Source organism: Pteropus vampyrus, unplaced genomic scaffold (genome assembly GCF_000151845.1).
Source record: "Pteropus vampyrus isolate Shadow unplaced genomic scaffold, Pvam_2.0 Scaffold55, whole genome shotgun sequence".
NCBI lineage: Eukaryota > Metazoa > Chordata > Mammalia > Chiroptera > Pteropodidae > Pteropus > Pteropus vampyrus.
Window position 1 is genome coordinate 6,200,997 of NW_011888836.1, and position 22,169 is coordinate 6,223,165.

At 43.1% G+C, this 22,169-nt stretch overlaps 2 protein-coding genes and 1 pseudogene across 10 annotated transcripts in view; 2 read left to right on the forward strand and 1 right to left on the reverse strand.

The window, feature by feature from the left end:
• Positions 1–22,169, forward strand: part of ESCO1 (establishment of sister chromatid cohesion N-acetyltransferase 1) — an 82,138-nt gene that overhangs the window by 58,140 nt on the left and 1,829 nt on the right. The gene's annotated exons all lie outside the window — the stretch shown is intronic.
• Positions 108–22,169, reverse strand: part of GREB1L (growth regulation by estrogen in breast cancer 1 like) — a 225,124-nt gene continuing 203,062 nt past the window's right edge. For 8 of the 9 annotated variants that reach the window (XM_023530829.1, XM_023530825.1, XM_023530828.1 and 5 more), the window contains 14 exons: positions 19,722–19,837; positions 18,790–19,034; positions 15,896–16,488; positions 15,580–15,682; positions 13,196–13,351; positions 12,777–12,916; positions 10,661–10,822; positions 10,323–10,530; positions 8,940–9,105; positions 7,800–8,027; positions 6,706–6,847; positions 5,698–5,898; positions 3,769–3,907; positions 108–2,816 (listed from right to left, as the gene is read on the reverse strand). In XM_023530829.1, coding sequence (XP_023386597.1) covers positions 2,653–2,816; positions 3,769–3,907; positions 5,698–5,898; positions 6,706–6,847; positions 7,800–8,027; positions 8,940–9,105; positions 10,323–10,530; positions 10,661–10,822; positions 12,777–12,916; positions 13,196–13,351; positions 15,580–15,682; positions 15,896–16,488; positions 18,790–19,034; positions 19,722–19,837 — 2,763 coding nt within the window. In that variant the 3' untranslated portion in view covers positions 108–2,652. The remainder of the gene's footprint in view (positions 2,817–3,768; positions 3,908–5,697; positions 5,899–6,705; positions 6,848–7,799; positions 8,028–8,939; positions 9,106–10,322; positions 10,531–10,660; positions 10,823–12,776; positions 12,917–13,195; positions 13,352–15,579; positions 15,683–15,895; positions 16,489–18,789; positions 19,035–19,721; positions 19,838–22,169) is intronic. The other variant, XM_023530827.1, reaches the window with a different exon arrangement.
• Positions 12,508–12,623, forward strand: LOC111739929 (annotated as a pseudogene).

Genomic DNA, 22,169 nt, shown 5'->3' on the forward strand with positions numbered 1-22,169 from the left:
GAGCCATCCAACCTGTGATATGTAGACTTCCAGCTTTTCTTGGATGTTGTAGAGGGAGCTCATTCCATTTATGAGCATACCAAAAATTAGTTTAAAGAAGACTAAACTTTTGGGTGTGAGAATTTTAATATATTCACCAAATTAAATGGAAAGATAATAACACACTGTAGATACAACTTAAGACAATTTAGAATCATAAACAAAATGTGAGGTAGACTAGTGAAATTCACCAAATTTTGTTTAAGAAAATTTTACAGTATAAAGTAACGCAGGTGCCTCCTTTTCTAAAAATCACAAAAAAGCAATTGCATAAATTACAGCCAAAAAAAAAAAAAAATACAATTCTCATTCTAATTTTAGTTTACATTCAGTATTAACCTGTGTGAACTTCATACATGGCAAGGTTCAACAGGTCTATAGGTTAATTATGGAGGCCTAGAGAACACAATCAGTGTTCTAAGGGATGGCAAGGCTAGAAACTGAACACACACCAAAGTAACTATTAATAAATCATGGTATCCTGTGCTTGTGCAATTTTATCCTTAAAGGAGAAGGACCTAACATTCTTTAAAAAATTATACTGTTAAGGTGATTTTAAAAGATCCAAACCTTAGAAAGATAGGCATTGAAAAGAATAGGCAGGTCAATTTGAATTGTCCATCATTGGGGTGATGGTCTTTTGGCTTTATTCTGGTGTTTCTCTTCCACAGGGTTAAATAGTATTTAAGTGATTATAATTGATTTTTCAGAGGAGTGCAGCCTTAACTAGTATGGAGTATCTGCATCTAAAGTAACTACTTTAAAAAATGTTCTTCAGACAATGAAGCCATAAAGCCAGAAGAAATCCTGAGAGGCCATCTGCCCCAGGTACAACTGTTAGAATTATTTCAAGTATTTTATTTACCTTATGTAGTAAATATTGGAATATTGCACAAACTGTGGGTTTCCTGGTACTATCTGCATTAGGCCCTTTCAACCAAACAGGAACAATTGAAATACATTCATATCTAAATCAACTTGCTTCAAAACGTACCTCTTTGCCAAAATTTTTGCTGTACTAAAATTGAGGAGTATTTTAAAACATATATACAGCAGATCCTCTTTGAAGGTAATTAAAAGCGGGGTTTAAAGGAATTGTTCAAAGTATGTTTAAAGCATCATAAGTGGCTATATTAAAAACAAGAGATCTGCAAACCATTTTTAGATTAGTACATTCCACATTTTCACTAGCTGTAAACTTATCACAAGCTAATAAAACTGGTCAATTAACACTATTTGTTCTAAGTAAATGCAGGCTTAGTTGGCCTCGTCTCAGTAGTTTCAGGCCACAAATAAGACACTGATTCAAGTAACAATGGCCATTTTAAGTGGGGATAAAGTGGTACATCTGGGGTAATAAGAAAAATGTCAAGATTGTGTGATGAGAACTAGAGTAATTTAAGAGTAGACTTCCAATAGACTGTTCTAGATCATTTTCTATGATGAGAAATTTATAGAAACTTATGCCTCCTACTGTTGATACAAACACCCCCTGCTGACTTTAATGAGTCTGAGACTTTTAACAGAATCTTCTTGCTCCTTAAAAAAGAATCACTGCTAGGATTAAGTAAAAACGGTTCTGTCTCTTTCTATGGCTCCTTTCCCATTTCAGCAATTTCTGTGTTGTGTTCAGTATAAGGCAGCTAAAATATTCATTCAGTGTACCTTTTAAAGGAAACTTTGCTTGAGTCCCAGAAGGAAAACAAAGTAGTTCCATTCCACACAGAACCTTAGCCTGACATTTAACTTTGCCAGTGCCAACTGCTTAATACCAAACAAACAGGATGGGAATGAGGTGACTGCTGAAAGCTTCTTAACTGGCTTAACAACTGAATCAGGTTCTCCTATACAAGATTAATCACTGTTCCATATTTTCATAGACATGGTGTGCTTAGAGACTGGAACCATTTTTAAAGAATAGAAAAAGCAAAGGAATTTAAACAAGGAGAAGCTGCTAGATGCACAGTGCCTGCTCTGCATTTACTATTTGTTCAGTTTAAATAGTAAACTTTTAACTCCTGTGGAAATTTTGCCAAAAGTTTCAATACACATAAGATTATAAATCTTAAACTAACACTGCACAGAGAATGACAAACCTACTTTTTTTTTAAATACAAATATCTTCTACATTCTATTATTTCAGACCCCTGAGTAGTACTGTACCAAAGTACAGATCTGAAGAGAAACTGAGGTTCAGGCCTCAAACGTTAATCTTCAATTAATTCTACACCAACGGCGTGAGTCTCATGTAACACTTTCAAGCTAGCTAATGCTGAGACTCAGCTTTCCCCCTAATGTAGTGTAGTAGAAAAAACAATGCAAACTCCATGTTCGTTCTCCAAAGTATATCCTCGCTCCGCGGGCAGACCGTGTCTTAAGTAATTGCATAACTGCCTAAGGTGGAGTGAACCTGAATGTAAGGTCCTGAAATTGGAACTGAAGGAGAGTAATGGCCCCAAAGACCTACGTCAGATTTGGGGCGTTCTTTGGAGAACAAATATGTTGCACTTTGCTCCACAGTGATTGTACTTTAAAGGAAAAAATATCCCAAATAATTGTTTCTGCCCCACCCCACCTAGGCATCCCTTTGCTGTTTTTGGTCTCTTCAAAAGCTCATACATGACGTCCAGTAAGAAAGTAAAGGGGTTTGTCATCACTACTGTTGGCAGTTTGAAACTCATCCCGGAGGCGGAACTGCCACTCATCTTCTAGTTCTAAGCGGACAATTGTTTGGCGTAAGGAACTTCTGTCTTGGCAGATGACACACAGGGTAGCACCTTCAGAAAAAAAGGCAGAAGTGCATTTTAGGCTCAGGGATTGAAATAATAAAGAACCTTACCACCTCTCTGATTATAGCCCCTAAGCAAACATATCTGAGAAGCATAACCTATCAGAATTGTTCATTTTTATTTTATTTTGAATACGTTGTATTACAAATTCAAAATTTTGAGAGTGTAAAGTGAAAAATTTCCTGACCATACCCTCCCTTCCCCTGTGGTAACCAGTGTTAAAACACATGCTAGAGTGTTTTCCATGTGTCCCTCTAAAGCAGGGGTTCTCAACCTCAGCACTACAGGACTGGGTTATTCTATGGTGTAGGTACTGTTCTGTTTTTGTAGGATGCTTATTTAACAGTATCCTCAGCTTCTACTCACTATATGCCAGCAGCTGCAGTGTGACGACCTAAAATGTCTCCAGATACTGCCAAATGTCCCCTGCAAGGCAGCCCCACCTGACTGCTCCAGATGTGTGTGTGTGTGTGTGTGTGTGTGTGTGTGTGTGTACACACATCATTTTACCTGTTCTCATAAAAAAATGATAGCATGGTGTACACAATATTCTGATCTTTACTTTTTCCACTGACCCCAGAGGTCATATTGTCAGGATTATTCGTGATGCCTACTTTGCAGTTTGTTCTTAGGCAAATTAATTCTTTGTATATAGTACATACCTGTCATAATTCATTAACCTGATTTTTTATTAAAATTAGGTTATATGAGAAGCACTTTTTGGCTGTTCACCTACATTTAGTGTATCAATGACTTGATTTCCCCCCCCCCACCCCTCCACCCCAATTAAGAAAGCCAGTGGCCCTGGTTTAAAAGCAAGGTATTCAATTTACTGGTAAAAATGATTGTTAAAGTTCTTTTCAAAAATACATCTTTCACCTTTTATTTTGTCCAGTGGGAACCAATAATATTCATAAGCAAAATACTAAATTTGGTTTACCTTTTAGAAACTTAAATTTCTTAAGAAGATCAGCACCTACAAAAGAGTCACAGAGGTACAAGAGGAGTCCACTGAAAAACACCCCTTCACAGTTGACATTGCTGGAGTGAGGTCTGGAGCTGATGTAGCATATGGCCACCTGGAATCATCAAGCATAAAATAGCATGGGCATTTCAAAAGCAAGCAAAATGTCTGTACTTGAGCTGAATGAGTCAGTATCTTCCTTTTTAGCTGTCTATTTCAGGGTAAGATAAAGGAGATAAATTTTTTATTGAAATTTAAATGGGTTGTTTAAGCTTTGCGTCTCTTCTATTTAGTGTGCCATGTTTTAACCCATTTAGACATTCTCTTGTTTCTCATAATAAAGGATGGTTATGAAAGAATTAGTAGTAAGAAAAATAAGCCCCTCCATCTAAGAGTCTGTAAAATAAAAATTAAAAAACTGCCTTTCACAAAAAAGGCATACTTAGAAAAGATTAAATGTTTATTGAGAAATGTTTAAATCAGCTTTCCATGTAGATATACTTAAATTTCAATTAGATAGAAGCTTCAACTGCATGAATTTAAATTTGCAACTCTATAGCTTCCATGTACAGAGATAACTTCACAAAGATTACAGAGGAGTGAATAAGATAGTTGGGAGACCTTGAGAATGATGGAATGGCTTAAAGTGTGGGCTAGACTGTTTGGGTTTGAATACTGGTTCCTCTACTTAGCAGCTGTGTGACACTAAGCAGTTTCTTTCCTACATTTTACCATACCTCAGCTTCCTTGTATGTAGAGATGATCGTATTACCTGTTTCGTAGGACTGTTTTGTGAATTAATGTAAACACTACCATTAAGTGTTAGCTGCTTTTTGTTGTAGTGGCACTGAGATTTTGTTGTCCAACACCTAAAGCCCCAGATCCTGGGGTGGAGGAACTGGGAGACCTGGGCTGGACATGTAACTTACAAGTACCATGAAAAGCATTAGTACTTCTGATGGTTGGTAAGGTTCCTTCTACCTCTAAAATTCTACATTCACATCTGACCCACAGCGTAGATTACTGAAATCTTTTAATGAGAATGTAAAATGTTTACATTGTTAAATTTTAAAAATCAGTTTCCTAAATTGAATACAGTTGGATTTCAGTCTTAGGAGATTCCTTGTCAATACCTGGAAGAAAAAAGCCTAGAAGGAAATGTACACTAAAATGTTGTTCTCATTACAAATGATTTTATTTTCCAATTAATACCTTTTATTTTAAATTCTTTATAAGGAGGATATGTTATTGACTAGAAAAGAATAAATTATTGAAAAACAACAGTAATAATTCTAAGGGACAGCTTAGTGGCAGAAGCCCTTAAAGTCCTGAAGGCCGCCAGTGGTCAGAAGCCTAAAGGTGTAAGTGGCAAATGTTTAAAAAACTGATGGAGAACTTGAGATAGAGAGAAGAGAAAGAATGAATAATAATGATGTAAAAGAAAGAAGTCCAGAAGTGGAAGCGGCAACTATAAAAGTCTCCTGTGATACCTTAAATGGTTCAGCAATCCCTTAGCTCCTGTTCCATACCTAAAACGGGCTAAGGCATGGTGTACCTCTGAAGAACTCAGTCTTGTGGAGAATCATCACATGAATAAAATATCATCTGATACATGATATCATCTGATACAAGAAGCAAGCAACTGCTTCTGCCCAACTGAGGTAGGGTGCTCAACGGAGCTGACCACTAACCTTTGAGAGTGTTTCACCTCTTCACTGGCTTATTGTGGATAGGTGAAATAGGTATGGAGAGAGACAACTGCCATCACATATTGCGTGAGCCTTTACATAAATGTCACAGGCTTCCCCCCACCCCCCAATCACTTAGGCTTTCAAATAGGAGCTAAAATGGGAAAGAAATCAATGGAACTGGGTAAAGCACAGTACTAGCCCACTCCCCCTTTACCTCTGGTCCAATGTTAAGGTAGCAGTCAATGGCCAACACAGGATTCTTGAAGTTACGGATAGCTTTGGGGAAGAGTTTGTATGAACCGTGCTGAAGAAACTTCTCCAGGAGAAACTGCGCAGGGGCTGCCAGTAGTGTGTGTTCACTGTCAGGAGCACAGACATACTGAAGGGGCAAGATAGGTGCTAAGTTCTCTGACACCTGAAATCAGAACCGAGATGATCAAGGGAAATGTGTCACTGGATAAAATGGGCAAGGAAATAATGCAGTGCATCCTAACAATACCCCCCAAATAGCAGTACGACAATCACAGATGCTAGACTCAAATGTGTCTGTCTGTCTTGGGATATGAACATTGTTTTCACTTAGTACGGGAACAGTACAGTCATCTAACTAACACCTAACTTATACACAGCAAGGGCAGGAGACAATGGAAAGCAGGCTTCTTTAAAAGTTACTGCATTCAGCAAGTACATTATGAAGACAAACAAGTGCTGCTGGATGTGGTGGGATAAATCCTATCCCATCACAACCAGAAAGAAAAATCAGAGGTTTCTAAGCTTGACTGGGGAGTTCCACATGTTATAAATGATTAGCTACTAGTAAATCTCAAACAGAAAAGGGTAGGCCCATGAAATTCACCCTTAACAGGTTTTGATGTGTTACTTTCCTCAAGAGTATCTTGATTTATATATTTTTAATATTACATAAAGGTACAAATGTTAACTGCCAGTTTAAGAAAATGGAATATTAAATTTGAATCTTTGATGGAGTTGTTAAGCCTTAAGTCTAAGTAAGGAAAGGTAATTTTGTTGAGTTTTAAAACCTTATGTTTAGCTGTAGAGTCTTCAGTGAGGGAAATGAGACTGTAAATTTGCCATTAAGGACTGACTCCCCTGATTTACCTCACTTTCTAATCAAGTGCTTAATGCCAGTACCTAATAACAAAGATATTAATAAGAAATCATTGCCTTAATTTCAACAAAAGAATCAAGCTTGCAAACTTACCATAATCTTTGGTTTAATGATAAAATCCCTTTGCCCTCCAATCTGAACATGTTTCTTCATGAGACTGAAGTTATTAAAGCGGCAGATGAGCAGGCCACTACTGTTCGTTCTCAGGTTAAAGTCAACATCTTCACAGAAATACCTGAATCATAATCAACGATAGGTTTTACTACCTGTCACATCTCAACCATGACAGATTACAGAGAAATGTGTGGCAGATGTTAGAGATAGCTTCAAACAGAGTCGACCTTGCCTTCTTGTGTAGTTGGCCCCCTTAACACTGGCCTGTGAACCCCCTGATTTGGACATTACAGCCGTTAACGGAAGTAGGAGTGGGGTGACTTTGGTCCCAAACATTTCACAGGGCCTCAGGCATTCCTGAACCAAATTGGACAGCATACTCTATATACCCTTGGAGGACAGGCATGCATAGGTGCTCCCAGTTTTAAAATCCTGGCTGCAAATAGGATAAAGCATCTGCCAAATTTAAAACACAGAAGTGAAATAGCTACAGAATATTCTAGTAGCTACAGGGTTGGGGACTGACATAAGCGGAAGTTTATGGTCCCTGACATTCTTTGCTTGGCCATCTCAGATTTCCCAGAATGTGGACATAATTTATTCAGGAGGCAGGGCCAGGGCTAACCTGCTCACTCCTAACTGCCTGCTTTTCTCTATAGGATCCAGATCTCTGGGTCTTACTAACATTTGGGGAAAGTGATTATTTCCTAATTTCTGAACATGAATGTAGAGTTAACCTTCAATAGGTTAATGGGTCCACACACTGATTTGTATCGATTCAACAGTTTTTGTCCCTGTTACAGTTTTTGTTGAATAATGAAGTTACTAAAATTGTTTCTAAGCATTTCGTATTTTAACACCTGTTAAGGGTTTGGGTCAGTTTGGCTGGTGATGAAGGGGCACTTTGGGCCTTGTGATCGCCACCCCCCCCCACTTCCTCCTTGTCCATATAAAGACATTCTCAGTTTTCAGTTAAAGACAGAAACAGGAATAAAAAATATTACAGAGGCTAGTGCTGGGCAGAAACAATGAGTAGATGCTAGGATTACTTGCATCCAGGAGGCCTGACTTACCTGTTGAAGTCATACTGTACATTCTGAGTCAAGTCTATGTTGAGGAGAATGAAGTCATGCACATGGCACCTAGAGAATGGTGTCTTCAGGCTCTGGGAAGTCAGCTTGCTGCTCCATTTCTGAATGCCCAGGATCGCATAGTGGACAATTTTTGGTGTGGCTTCAATGTGTTGTAAGACACTTTTCAAGGACACATTCTTACTGGAAACTCCTGCTTCCACAGTCTGGCTATGAAATGTAAAGTTAGTTTGTATGTCAATAAATATTACTGGAGACAGGGTCATTTATGAAGGGTCAACACTACAGCATTAACATCTGTAAAAGGCATAATTAGCTCATTTACTTTATATTTCCCTGGAATGGAGAAGGGTATCAAGCCCAGTTTTCATGCTGCCTGTCACTGCTAACAAGGAATCTGCCCTTCTAGGGGTGGGGCTTATCTCTTTAAGGCAGAGAAAGAAAGCCACCCATCTTTCAAAGTGAATAACAAACAGGGAGTTACCCAAGAGGCAGCCAGAGGTTAGAAGCAAACAAGTGTACTTCCCAGTTCTAATCATGGTTTTAGAACTTTGCTGGCTCCAAATTGTGGGGGGAAAAAAAAGACGACAAAAATCACAATGTTTGAGTTGGAAGGGCCTAGAGATACGGCATTTTGGGGCCATTTCTTGATTGGACTTTTCCAGGTTTAGTTAGCATTCCTTGGTTTTCATGAACCCACTCACCACTGCACAGGAGGAAAACCACTGATTTTGGCCCAGCCATAATTTTACAGGTATTGGAATTGAGACAGGTGAAACAACTTTCCCTTTTCATCCAGATAATACAGCAGAGTTGGGGCAAAAAAGGTTTCCTGATTCAGGAACCAGTGGACTTTGTAAATTAACTGTAAATTAACTATACTCTCAACAGACTTTTTTAGGTAACCAAAGCCATGATGCAGAAGTGGTCCAAGAATTTAATGACATAATGTCTAAACTAAAAAAAAAAATTGCTAGCGAAAGTCGTCTCATGGATGATCTGTTTGCTCTGGAAAGCTGTACCACTCTTATTTATTTTCATGCATAACTGCAGCCAAGGGAAGGTATCTTTTCAGTAGCATTGTGTCATACTCCCCTAGAGCTGCCTGGGGAGTACCACTACCTGGTCTGCTCCTGAACACTGTGAATGTTCCACAGGACACATGAGTCATCCATCACAACGATGAAAGGCCAGACACACTGACGTTTAAATCCCAGCTCTTCCAGGCGGTTCCTCTCCAGTTCCAGGTTGTGATATGACAACTCTTTGATGAGAAACCTGGCAGCACCTAGAAGGCACATAACCATAGCTGCACATCCTTCGCACGGGCTTGGTCAAAGCCCTGCAGAGAGCTCACACTCTCTCCACAGGCTTGCCTATTCACATGGTGACCATATAGGCAGGGGTCAACCAAATGTTCAGAGCAGTCAACTGAATTTTAGTGTAGATAAGAATCACTGTGGAAGTCTAAAATATAGATTCCTGGAGCCTATCACCGAGATTCACTTGAGTAGGTCTGATGAGGGGCAGAAACCAGAGATGTCTTTGATGATACAGATGATTCATGAACTATACTTGGAGGAATACTGAAAGAATCCAGTTTCCCTAATAGGCCACATGGAGGATACGCTTATTACTGGTTAGTTCCTTAAAGACATAAGAGGCTCAGTCTCAGAAGCAGCCACTCCTTCCCACACTAGGGATTAGCTAGGATAACAGTAAGTAGCTATGCCACTTACACTCATGTGTCCCCTGCTTTAGATGTCTTTAGGAAATTGGCAGCAACATCATCTCTGAAGATGATTCTAGAAAATGACATCCTTTCCCGAGACTGGCTTTTTTTTAAACAAGAGTCTATGGTATAGTGAGTAGGACTGGGGTTAAGCTGCCTGGGTTTGAATCCTGATCTCACTATTTTATAACTATGACACGGATCAAATTATCTCCCCGGTGCCTTAGCTTCTCCACTCTTGTAAGAAGACAACAACGTCTAATTGGATTGTATGGTGCTCGGGATAGTGCCTAGCATGTGCCTGAGGTAAATAAAGGAGTTCTAGATTTCTCCAGCACCTGCCACACCTCTAGAATAACACTCAACAACCATGTGCCCTCCTCTGAGAAGAAGCAGCCCATTGCTATTAAACCCCATGCAGGAAGCAGGAAAGACTTCTTCCAGGCACTTTTAGGGCCACTGTCGTGATGCTTCCAATTCCCAGTGTGTGCCCACCCCAGGGACATCTGCAGCCTATACTTTGAGCACTTCCCAGGGTGCTCAGTATACCAGGGACTCCTTTAGTTACTAGTCCTCAGAAGTAAAAAGTCCTGCAAAACCACAGATAAGAAAAAGTAAAAGCTTAAGAGTCAAAACTCCTTTGGTCAGGAGGGCAGGGCACTTTGCAGAGAGGCAGGGGAACCTTTGGAAGTTTCATGCCTCGGGAATGGAGCTCAGTTTATCTTTCAGCCCTTTTCCCTATCCCGGTGTGGCGGAGGGGGGGGGGCCCTTACCCACGCCTGCATTATTGAACATGCCAGGAAGCACCAGCATGATGTGGTTGGGCCAGTACTTGCGGTACAGCGGCATCTCATATTCTTTGACCACCAGAAGATGTAGGTGGCTGATGCCCTCCATCGCGTGAAAAAGGTTTAGGAGTCCATGCTCATGGCGACCACTGGAAGGAGTGAAAATAGGGCTCTTGACCACATTCAAATTCTGCTGAAAGAAAAGAAGAAACAAAAACCAGAGACCAAAAAAGGAAATTAAAACTCTTGGATTTAAGAAGCTCAGAGAACCCGATGTAGTATCTGAGGCCAGTCAGTCCTAGTGTCCCACCACTGTTACCCACCTTGTCTGAAACCAGGGGCAGCCGCATGCTCTCCAGGTGTTTGCCTTGCTTGCTGAAGACAAAATGACTCTCCTTGGATTTGGGAATGATGAAATAGAGCTGCACCTCTTCGCCCAGTACAGAGGAAGAGAACGTGAATGCATGAAGGGTGGAGTCAGACATCTACATTTGCGAAGAGAAGAGGGAGGGGACATAAGCTCATGGTTTGCAAACTTCCAGGCCACTTGTTAAGGTTGTTACTAAGAGAGGCAAACTAACCTGAACTCATACATGCCACCAGACCTGGCTGTGTGTGCAACACGGAAAGGGTCGGAAAGGCAAACACTTCATCTTTTAGTAGCTGCCACTGACGTGAGCACCAAGCATCCTGCCCCCCACATAGCCTCTCCGTGGGTGAAGTACCTGTGGCTGAGCACCGCCCTGTGCAGAGGTTAAATATACCTATGGGAGGTCCTGCTATGTACACACTCCCAAAGGCGCCCAGTTACGGGGAAAAATGCTTCTATGTGGGTCAGGTCAAATGCATTGAAAATCTTTTTTCTAAGTACAATATGACTGACATCATTAAAATGCCTCTGTAGTCCCATCTTTTCTGGCTACAGTGGGAGCTCAAGAGGTTTGAACAGTTAGCCTAGATGTCTGGCTTCCTGGAGATACCATTTGACTCACTGAAGCCAAATATAAATCTAACCTATTTTTTAAATTGCTGGAAAGTTCACATGCTCTCTTAGTAATCCATCTCAGTGATTAATTTCATAAAAGCCATTTCATTCTTTACAATTCAGATAATATCTGGCTTAATGAAAGAGAGCATCGATTTTCAGCAGCAACTAAAATCCAGATAGGTTTCCTAAGAATTTTAACCTAAATATTACATTTCATCGAAAAACAATATTATAATTCTTCTCTTAAATTCTAGTTCATTCTGCTTCGCAGGTATGGAAATATACTACTTAGTAAGTACTGCGATCACACAGAAACTAACTATAGAAATAGGTTTTTAATAAAGAAAATTCCTAAACTTCTAAGAACCTATGATTTATAGATCAAGGGACTTGAATCTTCCATATTCTGTAAAGCATTGTGAGGTGATTTCAAACTAGCCCACCAAAAGCTTTCGGTAACCCCAAGTAAGCAAATGAGATCTAAAAGATAACTCGTATTAGAAAGGCAGAATGGTCAATCTGTAGGAGATCCCTTCTAGTACCCTGTGGGAAAGAAGGGAAGACCTGGCCCTCGAGGGCAGAAGCAAGTTTGTGGGAATCCAACAGCAGATCCTGGAGGAAGGAAGAGTTGTTCTAGGTGTTCAGAGCCAAGTACTAAAAAGAAGATAAACTGGGGGAAGGTAATACAGAACTTATCCCCCAAACAGGCACTGGCTACCCGTCTCATTTGCTACCTTTCTCATCTTTTGTGCTTAACGATGCTCTGGACAAAAAGAAGCCAACTACTATGAGCACTGACTCGGCTTCTGTGTCCCTGCCTCTCAGTTCTTTCTAAACGAGAGCAAACACTGACTCTTCTGTATGTTGTATGCCTCGTGCTCAAAACCATCCCACACTAGAGTAAGAATATGACTGGGTTGGTGCAAATGAACAGACTTGTTCACAGCTCAAAGAGCACACCCTATGGGTCAGTTAGATAATAACTCCATTTTCATCAACAACCCAAAGGAGGGAAAAGATCCTTTCACTAAATATACCATAATATCCAGTTTTTCAGGGCCTCAGCTATTCTGACGCATGTAACCATTTTGACGAAGTGGCTTAAAACTGCAACTCCATTTCTTTTCCCCTCCCCCCACCCACAATCTTAATTATGCCCAAAGTAATTTTAATTGATTCAGGGTCTATGGCCATGCCCTGAACATGCCTGATCTCGTCTGATCTCGGAAGCTAAGCAGGGTTGGGCCTGGTTAGTACTTGGATGGGAGACCACCTAGGAAGACTAGGTGCTGTAGGCATTAAAAAAAAAAATTGATTCAGGCATCTTACTGATTAGTGGCTCCATCTCATACTCATAAGCTATCCTTGGGCCTAAAACTGGGAGCCTTACTTTTCATCGCTTACATACAAAATCATGCTGAGTAACACAGGCAGAGGCAAAGGGGCTGCACCTGGGAAGCAGAAGTGAAGTCCATGTACTGATGGCACTGCTCGCAGTGGTGGAAGGTGTTGTAGGCCGCGTATTTGGTCAGCATCATGGACACAGTTTCTCGTTTCCTGGGCTCCTCAGCTTTGGATTCCTTTATAACTTCTGTGTACAAAGGGGCAGAAAACCTTCCCATGGTATGCATGAAGCCCCTACACACCTGGGAGAAAGTTCCCGAGTCCCCAAAAAGCCTTTTCCAAGGATTCTATAATTTATGCCCCAGGAGGCAGGTTTGAAAATTAAACGGTGATATGTATGTAAGAAAAAGCAGAGAGGAGACTTACTTAAGCCACTCTGAAAGTTCAAACTGACCCAGGCCTCCTGCCCCGATTTAGGTTCCCCTTGACCTTCAGAGGAGATAAGCCTGGGTCCACTTGCACTAACCTTGTTTGACCCCTGCCAGCTTCTCAGTATACACCAGGCTCATCAGACTGTACTTGGGATCATGCACACTGATGTCAAAGGGCATTTTACTGAAGCTCTCGATGTCGGGCCAGGGCTCTCCCTCTGACTGGCTCACTTCGCTGTTTTCACTGTGATCTAGGACAAGAAGAAAGTGTGCGGAGCAGACAGATGGACCAGCCTCCTAAGTGTCAGGGACAGGAGGTTTTATGCAACATAAAGCTGAGGTGGGTAGGCGAAGGCATTTCTGGAAAATGAGCTCCTATGTCCCCAGGTGAATGGAACCGGAATTGTCCCTTCAGACCCATACTGTGGGTTGCTTGCCCTTACGGGCCCCCAGCATTAGCCTCTACACACACTAGTCCCCAAACTCCCATATCTAAGAGGTCAATTAGTCTCTCTCGCGATCTCCCTAAATTGCCTTAAAAGCTTGTTTAATTTTGGCTGACCTAAGTTCCATCTTAGAGTTTTAGTTGTGGGGTTTTCAGACATTGACAGTCTAAGAGATTTTAGGGATGCATTGATCAAGATTCCCAATGTCTGCTGCATATTGGAATCATGGGGGAGCCTGTAAAAATCTCTATGCTTAGGCTACACCCCCCATCTCCTTTATTACCAGGCACCTATGGGGTATTCAAAGCTCCTCAGTGCAGTTCTGATATGCAGTCAAGGCTGAGAACCAGCAGCCCTGGGTTTGAACTCAGGTTCTCCCCCTTACTGCTCACACCTGCAGGCACCATCCTTGACTCTCAGGGTTCCCTCATGGCTGTAAAGATTCCAGATGGTGTGTTTAAAGTGTTCAGACAGTGGTAGGCACAGGGTGGGTATACAACAGATGATATTTATTGTTATTAACAACAAAATTTATAAAATCAAAAGCTTGGCAACTTTCAGAAAAAGGAACTTTCAAAAACAGTTTAAAGAAACTTTCAAAAATAGCTTAAAGACTAGAAGTACAGCTATTATCTTTTTAACACACTACTGTTTATTTTTATATCCTAAGCTGAAGTTTGCTTCTCCAGAGCTCCATTGCATTTATAGCACTAAAATGAGGGAGAAGGAATAAAGCCAAACCAACAGCACTTCTCACTATAAAGGCCAGGCTCGGTTCCCAGCCGTGTAGACTTCTAACAGTTCATGGCACACATTAAGGCCCAAGGGACTGTAACAGGATCTGAGGAGAAAATTAAAAGTACTGCTCTCTGTGGTGCTGAGGGGCCTTGTGGGATAGAGAGTCCTGCACTCCTTGTCTGCTTGGCTCGGCCTTTGCCCTCTTGGTCTCAGCCCCCTTCAGGCAGCCAAGGGTGTTTGGAGGTCAACCAGGAGCTCTATGGTGGGCCTGGTGCGGCTCAGCTGGAGACACAAACAAGGAGATGTGGATGGGAAGACAGAAATGAGTGTGAGTGTGAGTGTGTGTGTGTCTAGAATCATGCATGTGAACTGGTAAGGAGTGGAAATTGGGCCAAAAGTGATAATCAATGATTAAATATGGCTAATGTTACCTAGCCTTGCTCTGGACTAAACGAGTTCATTGGGCTTGTTACAGGTCAACTATTTAGGAAAAGCAAGTGAGGTGAGATCTTCAAGGCTAATCTGATAGAAGATGCCAAGGCCTTTTCCTTTTTTTCTGGACTCATCTTTGAGTGGCTTGAAAAGAACTTCTACCTGATTGGAAATTCTACTGCCCCCTCAGTTCCCTTCCAGCAGACAACTGTTCTTAGATGTGAAGTGAACTTTGAGGCCATACTGTCCTTAACTATAGAGCTAATACTGGCTGATCTCTGCTCATGTCCATTTTCTGGCTCTGCCGGACAACCTGCAGACTGGAACTGTCCCACAGGTGACAGTTGTGGGGAAGCGTCGGGAAAGGGACACATGCGAAGAGGAGGGCTGGAGATGATCTTACTGAAAACCAGACCCCTACAGCCTTGTCAGGCAGTGGCCCCTGCATCTCACTGCAAACGTGAAGGGTCCGTTCTGCAGTTTTCACTTCATGAGAGTAATCCACACACCTATGCTCAGAGCCTGTGGTTAACACAGAAGGTATACTTTGAGTCACCAGCAAAGGCGCAGTATCCAGAATATAAAACATGCCCCGGACCCTCAGGCCGGGGAACACAATTGGCCAATCACGCTGAGGGGTAGGCCCAGAGGAGGGGCAGACTGCACTCCCGAGCTCAGGGAGCTGGCCGGGGCGGGGACGGGGGTGCCGGTCTCCTTACACCCATAAGCTGGCACATTACCTTTAACCTCACAGGAACCCTGCGCGTGAGGTGTGGCGGACACCCCAGGAGGCAAAGCGAGCTCTGGATCTGGCGTTACTGGTTCCTTTCTCGCGCTCCGCTCTGCCCCGGACCTGAACTCACCCGTGTGGATCTCTCCCTCGTCGTACACGTCCACCTCCAGGAGTCTGATGAGCATGCGGAAGAGGATTCTGAGGAACTGCAGATAGGAGCCAGTCTTTCCCACCTGGTGGGAACATTTTAAGTTGGGAGGGAGCGGAGGGCAAGAGGGGGCGGAAAAGAGATTTCACATGGGGGCTCTGCCTCATCTCCTGCTTTGAGAGGCCTGAGGGGCCTCGTTGCTCTGGGTCACATCCACCCCACCTCACTGCACGAGCTTCCCTGGCTGGTCTCCATCTTGGGGACCCCGGCCTAGGTCACAGCCTGGCCCCTGTCCTACCTGGGGGGGACCCGTCAGCAGCAGCCGCCGCGGGTGGCAGGCCCAGGCGCCCGAGTTGGGGTCCAGCTGGTTGCTGTAGTCCGCGTGGTGCTGCCGAGCCGAGGTCCACTGCCTGTAGTAGAGGGACTGCTCCTCGCTGCTCATGTCCTTACGCAGGAGTGGCCGCAGGGAGCTCACCCAGGCCACGTCGGCGTGGGGCAGCAGAGATGAGGAGGGTGGCAGCTTGCCTCCCCTCTGGGAGCCCAGGAGACTGTAGGCCGCTTTCGATAGGATCACTACTGGGGGCAGGGTGGCATGCAGGCCTCTGCAACCTTGGATAGGCTGACCCGGCCACTGGAGGTCCCGCGGGCCGGAGGAGGAGGAGGATGAGGATGAAGAGGATGAGGAAGGCTTGGAGGTGGTGCTGCTCGCCATCTGAGGGCCCAGGGAATCGCACTCCTGCTTCAGAGTCTCCCCAGCTCCTGCTGTGCCTACGGAGACCCCTTCCTGCAGCTCCATGCTATGGGCTGGGCTCTGGGAGCTGGGGGCCAGGGGCTGCTTCTGGGACCTCTCCACCGTGCTGGAGGAACTCACCCCGTTCTCCATGATGGAGCCTGAAAGAGGACAGACAGAGCCCACCCTGTACCTACCCTGTTACCGATGCCTGGGTGTGCTCCCTAGGCTCCCGGCACCTTTAGGAAGGAGGGAGGGGCCAGGAAACAAGCTGGGACATGCCTGCGTATGCCAGCTACTGAAACTCCGCTAGAAATCTTCCCTCTGCCCCCCACCCCCATGGGTCTCCCCATGCCGCCACCCTGGTTCTGGGTGGGGCTGGCCAGTGGGAGATACTAGCAGGAAACCGTGTGTTTATTCCCTGGCTCCCGCCCTGCATGGTCACCAGGGCAGGCTGGTGTGGCACATGTTATGCCGGCTTCTCTGGGTCCCAGCGACTGCTCCCTCCCCTGGCTTCTTCAGGCCCAGTCGTGGTCAGGGCACCCTGGGGTTAAGCACACTACATCTTTGTAAGTAGTGTTATTAAACTCTTAGTTATCTCATTTGGATATGCTGATTCATTCCAGAACCCAGACCACTGCAGCCTCCACATTCAAGTCCTGCTCAAGTGGCACTCACCACCTTCTGAAGTCTGAGGGCCTTACACTCCCGGCTGTGGAGAAGGTCCCCAAGCTGTAGCCACTTCCATGGACACCCAAACCAGTGGGGGGTTGTCTCTACATGAAGGAGTATGGAAGGCATCCTCCCAATGAGGTGTTGCTCTCACCCAGAGTTCCCTACACATTTGGCCAATTCACTGCAAATGGGTTTTTTCCTCCTACTAGGGCAGCCACTCTTTGGTTTGAGGACAAACCCAAAGCTCATTACATTCAGGACTGAAGGCCCTCTCTGGGCTCAGGTGGGAGCTTCTCAGGCATGTAGGTCAAATTCCAGGCATAGGAGATTCTAGATGACCAGTCAGTAACTGGAGTCAGTTGCCTGTCCCCTCACAGCTCTGACCTTCAGTCTATGTGCCTATGCACTGAGCGTGAGCCTCTCTGAGGACCCTCGGTCAGCCCAAGTTGAGGCGGGGGTGTACTCGGTGGTGTGAGCACAGCACACACTCCAGGCTGTCCTAGAAGCTGGGGAAATCTCTAAACAGCGGAAGGCAAACCATTTCCTCTGTGTGACTTACTCAGAGCAAGGCCAGGAATATGTGAGCCCTGTGGGACAGTTTTAGCAGCCAGGGAGAGGAGGGAGTCAGATCAAAGAGCCACAGGAAGGAAGATAAAGTCTTGACCCTTGCCTCCCCCTCACTGATCCTGGGATCCCAAAGCTTCTAGATGTGACATCCCCCTCCTTTCTGTTACCCTTTCCTCTCCTCCAAACCTCTTGCCTTTATTTTGAACTGGTCTCAGAAAGAAAACTGGGGAGCCTGCAGTGGAGCGGCGGAGGGAGGTACAGCCTGGATCCCCGGCTGAGGGGGAGAGCTGGGCCTACCCAGCAGCCCCGTCCTCGTGCCCTTCCAGGCGGAGGCCCACCATCAAAAGACAGAAAACCTTGCAGAGAAGGAATGGCCTCTTCTGTTCCCACAGGGAACCCTCTAACGGCGGCTGAGAGAATGAACGGAGACCTGCTTTGGGATGTGAAATGGTGTGTGTGTTTGTGTATGTGTCACAGTGACAGACGGGAAACGTGGGAGAGAAGGAACATTAATGGCGGTTGCCTCTGGTAGTGGCTTTTCTCTTCTAAACTCTATGCTTCGTTACGTTCTCCACATTTTCTACATTAAACTATTACTTTCATAGAAAAAGTGAAACAGAGCTGCATTTGCAGTAATATAATTTATCAGAAGAAAATTCATGCGGAGCACTGTCCTAGGCCATACGGTCTTGCTGCAGGAGAGGGGCTGGCAGGCGGCATGGTAGCTCGTCAACCAGTGGCCCCCGAGTAGCCGTCAGAATACAAACACTTGCCATTAAGTCCTTAGAAAAATTATGCATTCATTCATTCATTCCTTCAAACAAATAAGCAAACACTTTGTGCCAGGTACTAAGCCAGTTAGCACAAACTTATAGCTTCAGGAACTGGAAGGGAAAAGAGGGCTTTTGTGCCAATATCAGATACATCATATCCATGAGATGCCTACGGTGGGAAAGACTAGGGGAAATAGTACGGGCTAAAGTTGATAAAAATTATTTACTACATTTATCCTATTATCAGAGAAGTATTTTGTGGCTGTTCAACAGTCATGCTTCCCGAGTATCTCTCCCAGGGCAATGAGGTCTGGACAGGATGCCTAAGGCACCAAAGGCTCTTCTGCTAGCCTGGATTGGGTGTCAGTAGATACTTCTGCCTTCCACATGCCTACCCGCCTCCTCATCCCATCCCTCAACCCTTGAAGGAGAAAAGAAAATACTGACCCGAGGTTCCAGTGATGGCACTGCTGTTGCTCTGGGGCCTCTCTAGGTCAATCAGCAGCTCATCGGAGTCATTCTCACTCACGGTGGCTCTCTCCTGCTCCTTCCCACTAAGGTCCAGGGCAACAGTGGACCCCCGAATAACCTCTTTCGAGACATAGCAGCACGCCAGACCCACCTCCTGCTCCAAGGCCGTGCGAGTTAAATAACTTGAATCAATTAACCGGAGGTCACAGTACTTCAAAGACCTGCACAAAAGTAGTGATGTTTTGGTGAGTCCATCGGGCTTTGCGTGCAGTGTAGGTGTATGCCTGAATAGCTGGATGCATCACAGCAGTTAAAATCATGGGTTTCAGTGCCACGTAATCCTTGAATTAAACCTCAGCTCTGTCACCTCCTAGCTATTATGACCTCACACTAGTCACTTCATTTTCTCTAAGTCATAAATAGAATTACAGTGCCTGGCTCATGGCTCATACAGTTATTGTAAGGAATGAATGGCATGACATATGTAAGGCATTTACGGACGGCAATGCCTGAAACAAAATAAGCATTCGATTAATGCTATTGTTGTTGCCTCCCAATCTCCAGGCCCTAGATCCTTGAGGGGGCTGAGAACAGCAGATTAAGGAACTTCATCTAAAAAAAAAAAAAGAAATCCTGGTTTCAGGCAGATGCTATTTCTCTCTGGCTGCCCTGCTATAATATAGACACGCTTCTCAGCTCTGGCTAGGCTCCATCCCCCAAATTGCTGGTGATTTCTGGAAAGTCAAAGAAGGAATCACAAAAGGCTATATTTCTTATGTATCTGGAAAAAAACCCCAATTCTTTTCCTGTTTGCCAAACGAATGAGATGGCTACGCATCAGCTGAGTTTTAACTCTCAGCTCAGCAGGGTGACTAATGAAAAAGGAGAACTAATTATGCACACTGTACCTGGGAAAAGTTTCTCCAAGGGGGTCTCTGCCAGTTAGTATCACAATACAAGGCAGACCTTCTAAATCCTGGTAAGTCCGAGGGATCCACTCTTCTGGTTCATTTCCTCTCCAGGTCTGTGGAAAGGGACCCGCATAATAAAATTAAAATCTTATATAAGTCTCCACCTTTTGAAAGATTTTCTAGGTCCATGTTTTATATACATTTGGGCTTCCAAATGACTTCCGGTCAGTGTATATGTGCATGTGTGTGTGTATTTTAGTTGCTATGAAAAAGCGCACACAAGCACTCTAGAAGCCTTTAGTTTTATCTCAGTAGGGTAAAACAGGAGATCTTGGTACAGATATCATGCATTAGCCACTCAGGCCAAAGAAACACACGGTGTGAAATATCCTACTAGTGATGCAAACTTTAAGGAAATCCTGGGTAAACAACCCGACTCAAGGCTCTTAAATATGTTCTTCATGTAATGGACAGACCCTTAGGACTAACTGAAAAAGACAGTTTCCGTTTGAATGACTAGTGAAAGAATCTCAACAAAACTCCAAGAAAACAGACATTTTCACCAAGAAAATAAAGTTAGTCACACTTGATGGTTATTTTCCCCCTCTCTTCCTTCATCGACCTTCAAAATAACTAACAAGTAATAATAGGCTTAGGTCCCCAAACAAGGCTAAAAATATAACCAAATCTGCAGTTGGCTCATGATTTCACAAAGGATCTATTGAGCATCAACTTCTCAAACATATTAACACATCTATACATATACGCACACATTTATCTCTGATAAGCAGACATAAATCTTGAAAACCTGAATATATCGATGCAATGGAAAACTCTCGCTAACTTGAAAGATGTTCGAAAGTGGAAAGATCTTATAGATTTTTCTATTTTAGAGCAGGAAAAATAGACCGTCCCTCCGCCACAAAAAACCAAAAGTGAAATCTTACCATTTGCAATGACATCCATGGACCTATAGGATATTATGCTAAGTGAAATAAGTCAGACAAAGACAAATACCATATGATTTCACTTATATGTGGAATCTAAAGAACAAAATAAATGAACAAAATGAAAACAAGATTCACAGATACAGAGAACTGGTGACTGCCAGATGGGAGGGGGCTAGGGGGTGGGTAAAAAAGGTGAAGAGATTAAGAAGTATAAATTGGTAGTTACAAAATAGTCACAGGGATGTAAAGTACAGCAGAGGGAATATAGTCAATAATATTGCAATAACCATGTACAGTGCCAAGTGGGTACTAGACTAATCAGGGGGATCGCTTCGTAAATTATATAAATGATTAAGCACTATGCTGTACACCTGAAACTAATATAAAAGAATACTGAATGCCAACTCGAATTGAAAAATAAAAATTAAAAAAATAGGTCATCTCTGAAGTAGACAAGGTGGTTTCTTTTTTTTTTTATAACGTTTATAGCATCTAACTATGCTTTATATCAGCTTTCTAGCAAAAGGCATTATAAGACATGAACTGATATTTCTGATAATGCTTTAGGGAACAAGAACTAAGAAGTGAGGTGTTAAATAACGCCTGCATTTTTATTTAAAAAAAAACTGGTACTTCCTTTGCTAAACAGAACATGGGATAAAAAGAAATCTAATAGGCAAGAAATAATATAATAGGGTTTGATTAATAATTTGATGTCTACAAACATGAGTCTTTAGAAATAGATATATCCAAATTATTCAAATTGTATATAATTTATAAACTGGAAGAACCATAGCCCTGTTGCCCAATCTTTTATCACTTTTTCATACCAAGGGAAAATCAATGGATCTATATAACCGTTCACAACTTAGAAAATCGATCAGAAAGTTTTTAAATATTAGGCTCTATAAAATTCAGTTTTCCATACATTTGCATGTCAAAGGGAACCATAACATTACCTGATTTAAAGCAAATTATGGAAGTAGGGATCATTTTACTTAGAGTCTTCATGTTGGACTCACGATAACCCTGACACTGGTGTTCTCCCTGAATACATTTCATCTCCCAGAAACCATCCATAGTCTGTGATTCCACCAAGAAAAATGAGGTGGGTTTACAATGATGGGATAACACATTATGTTTTACTAAAAAAATTTATTTTCAAAAGATCATTGAACAAATCTCACTTTTACTCTTGACCAGAGCTAGCTAAACCATTATAAGATGCTTCTCTGTCACATAGCTACTTCTGATGAATGATGGCTACAGTTCTTAGACGGACTGACCATGCCCCCATGATGATGTCACTGCAGAGACATTCAAGACAACAGGAAAGACTGGGTGAGCACCAATTCAGGGAAAACATGGGGCTCAAGGCCAAGGAAATCTAATGGAAGCTTCATAGGCCTTCTGGAGGGGCTGATTTATTTAGGTTTAAATCTTGTATCCTTCAAAGTGCTTGTCATCACTTTTAGGTTAACCACAACACATAACA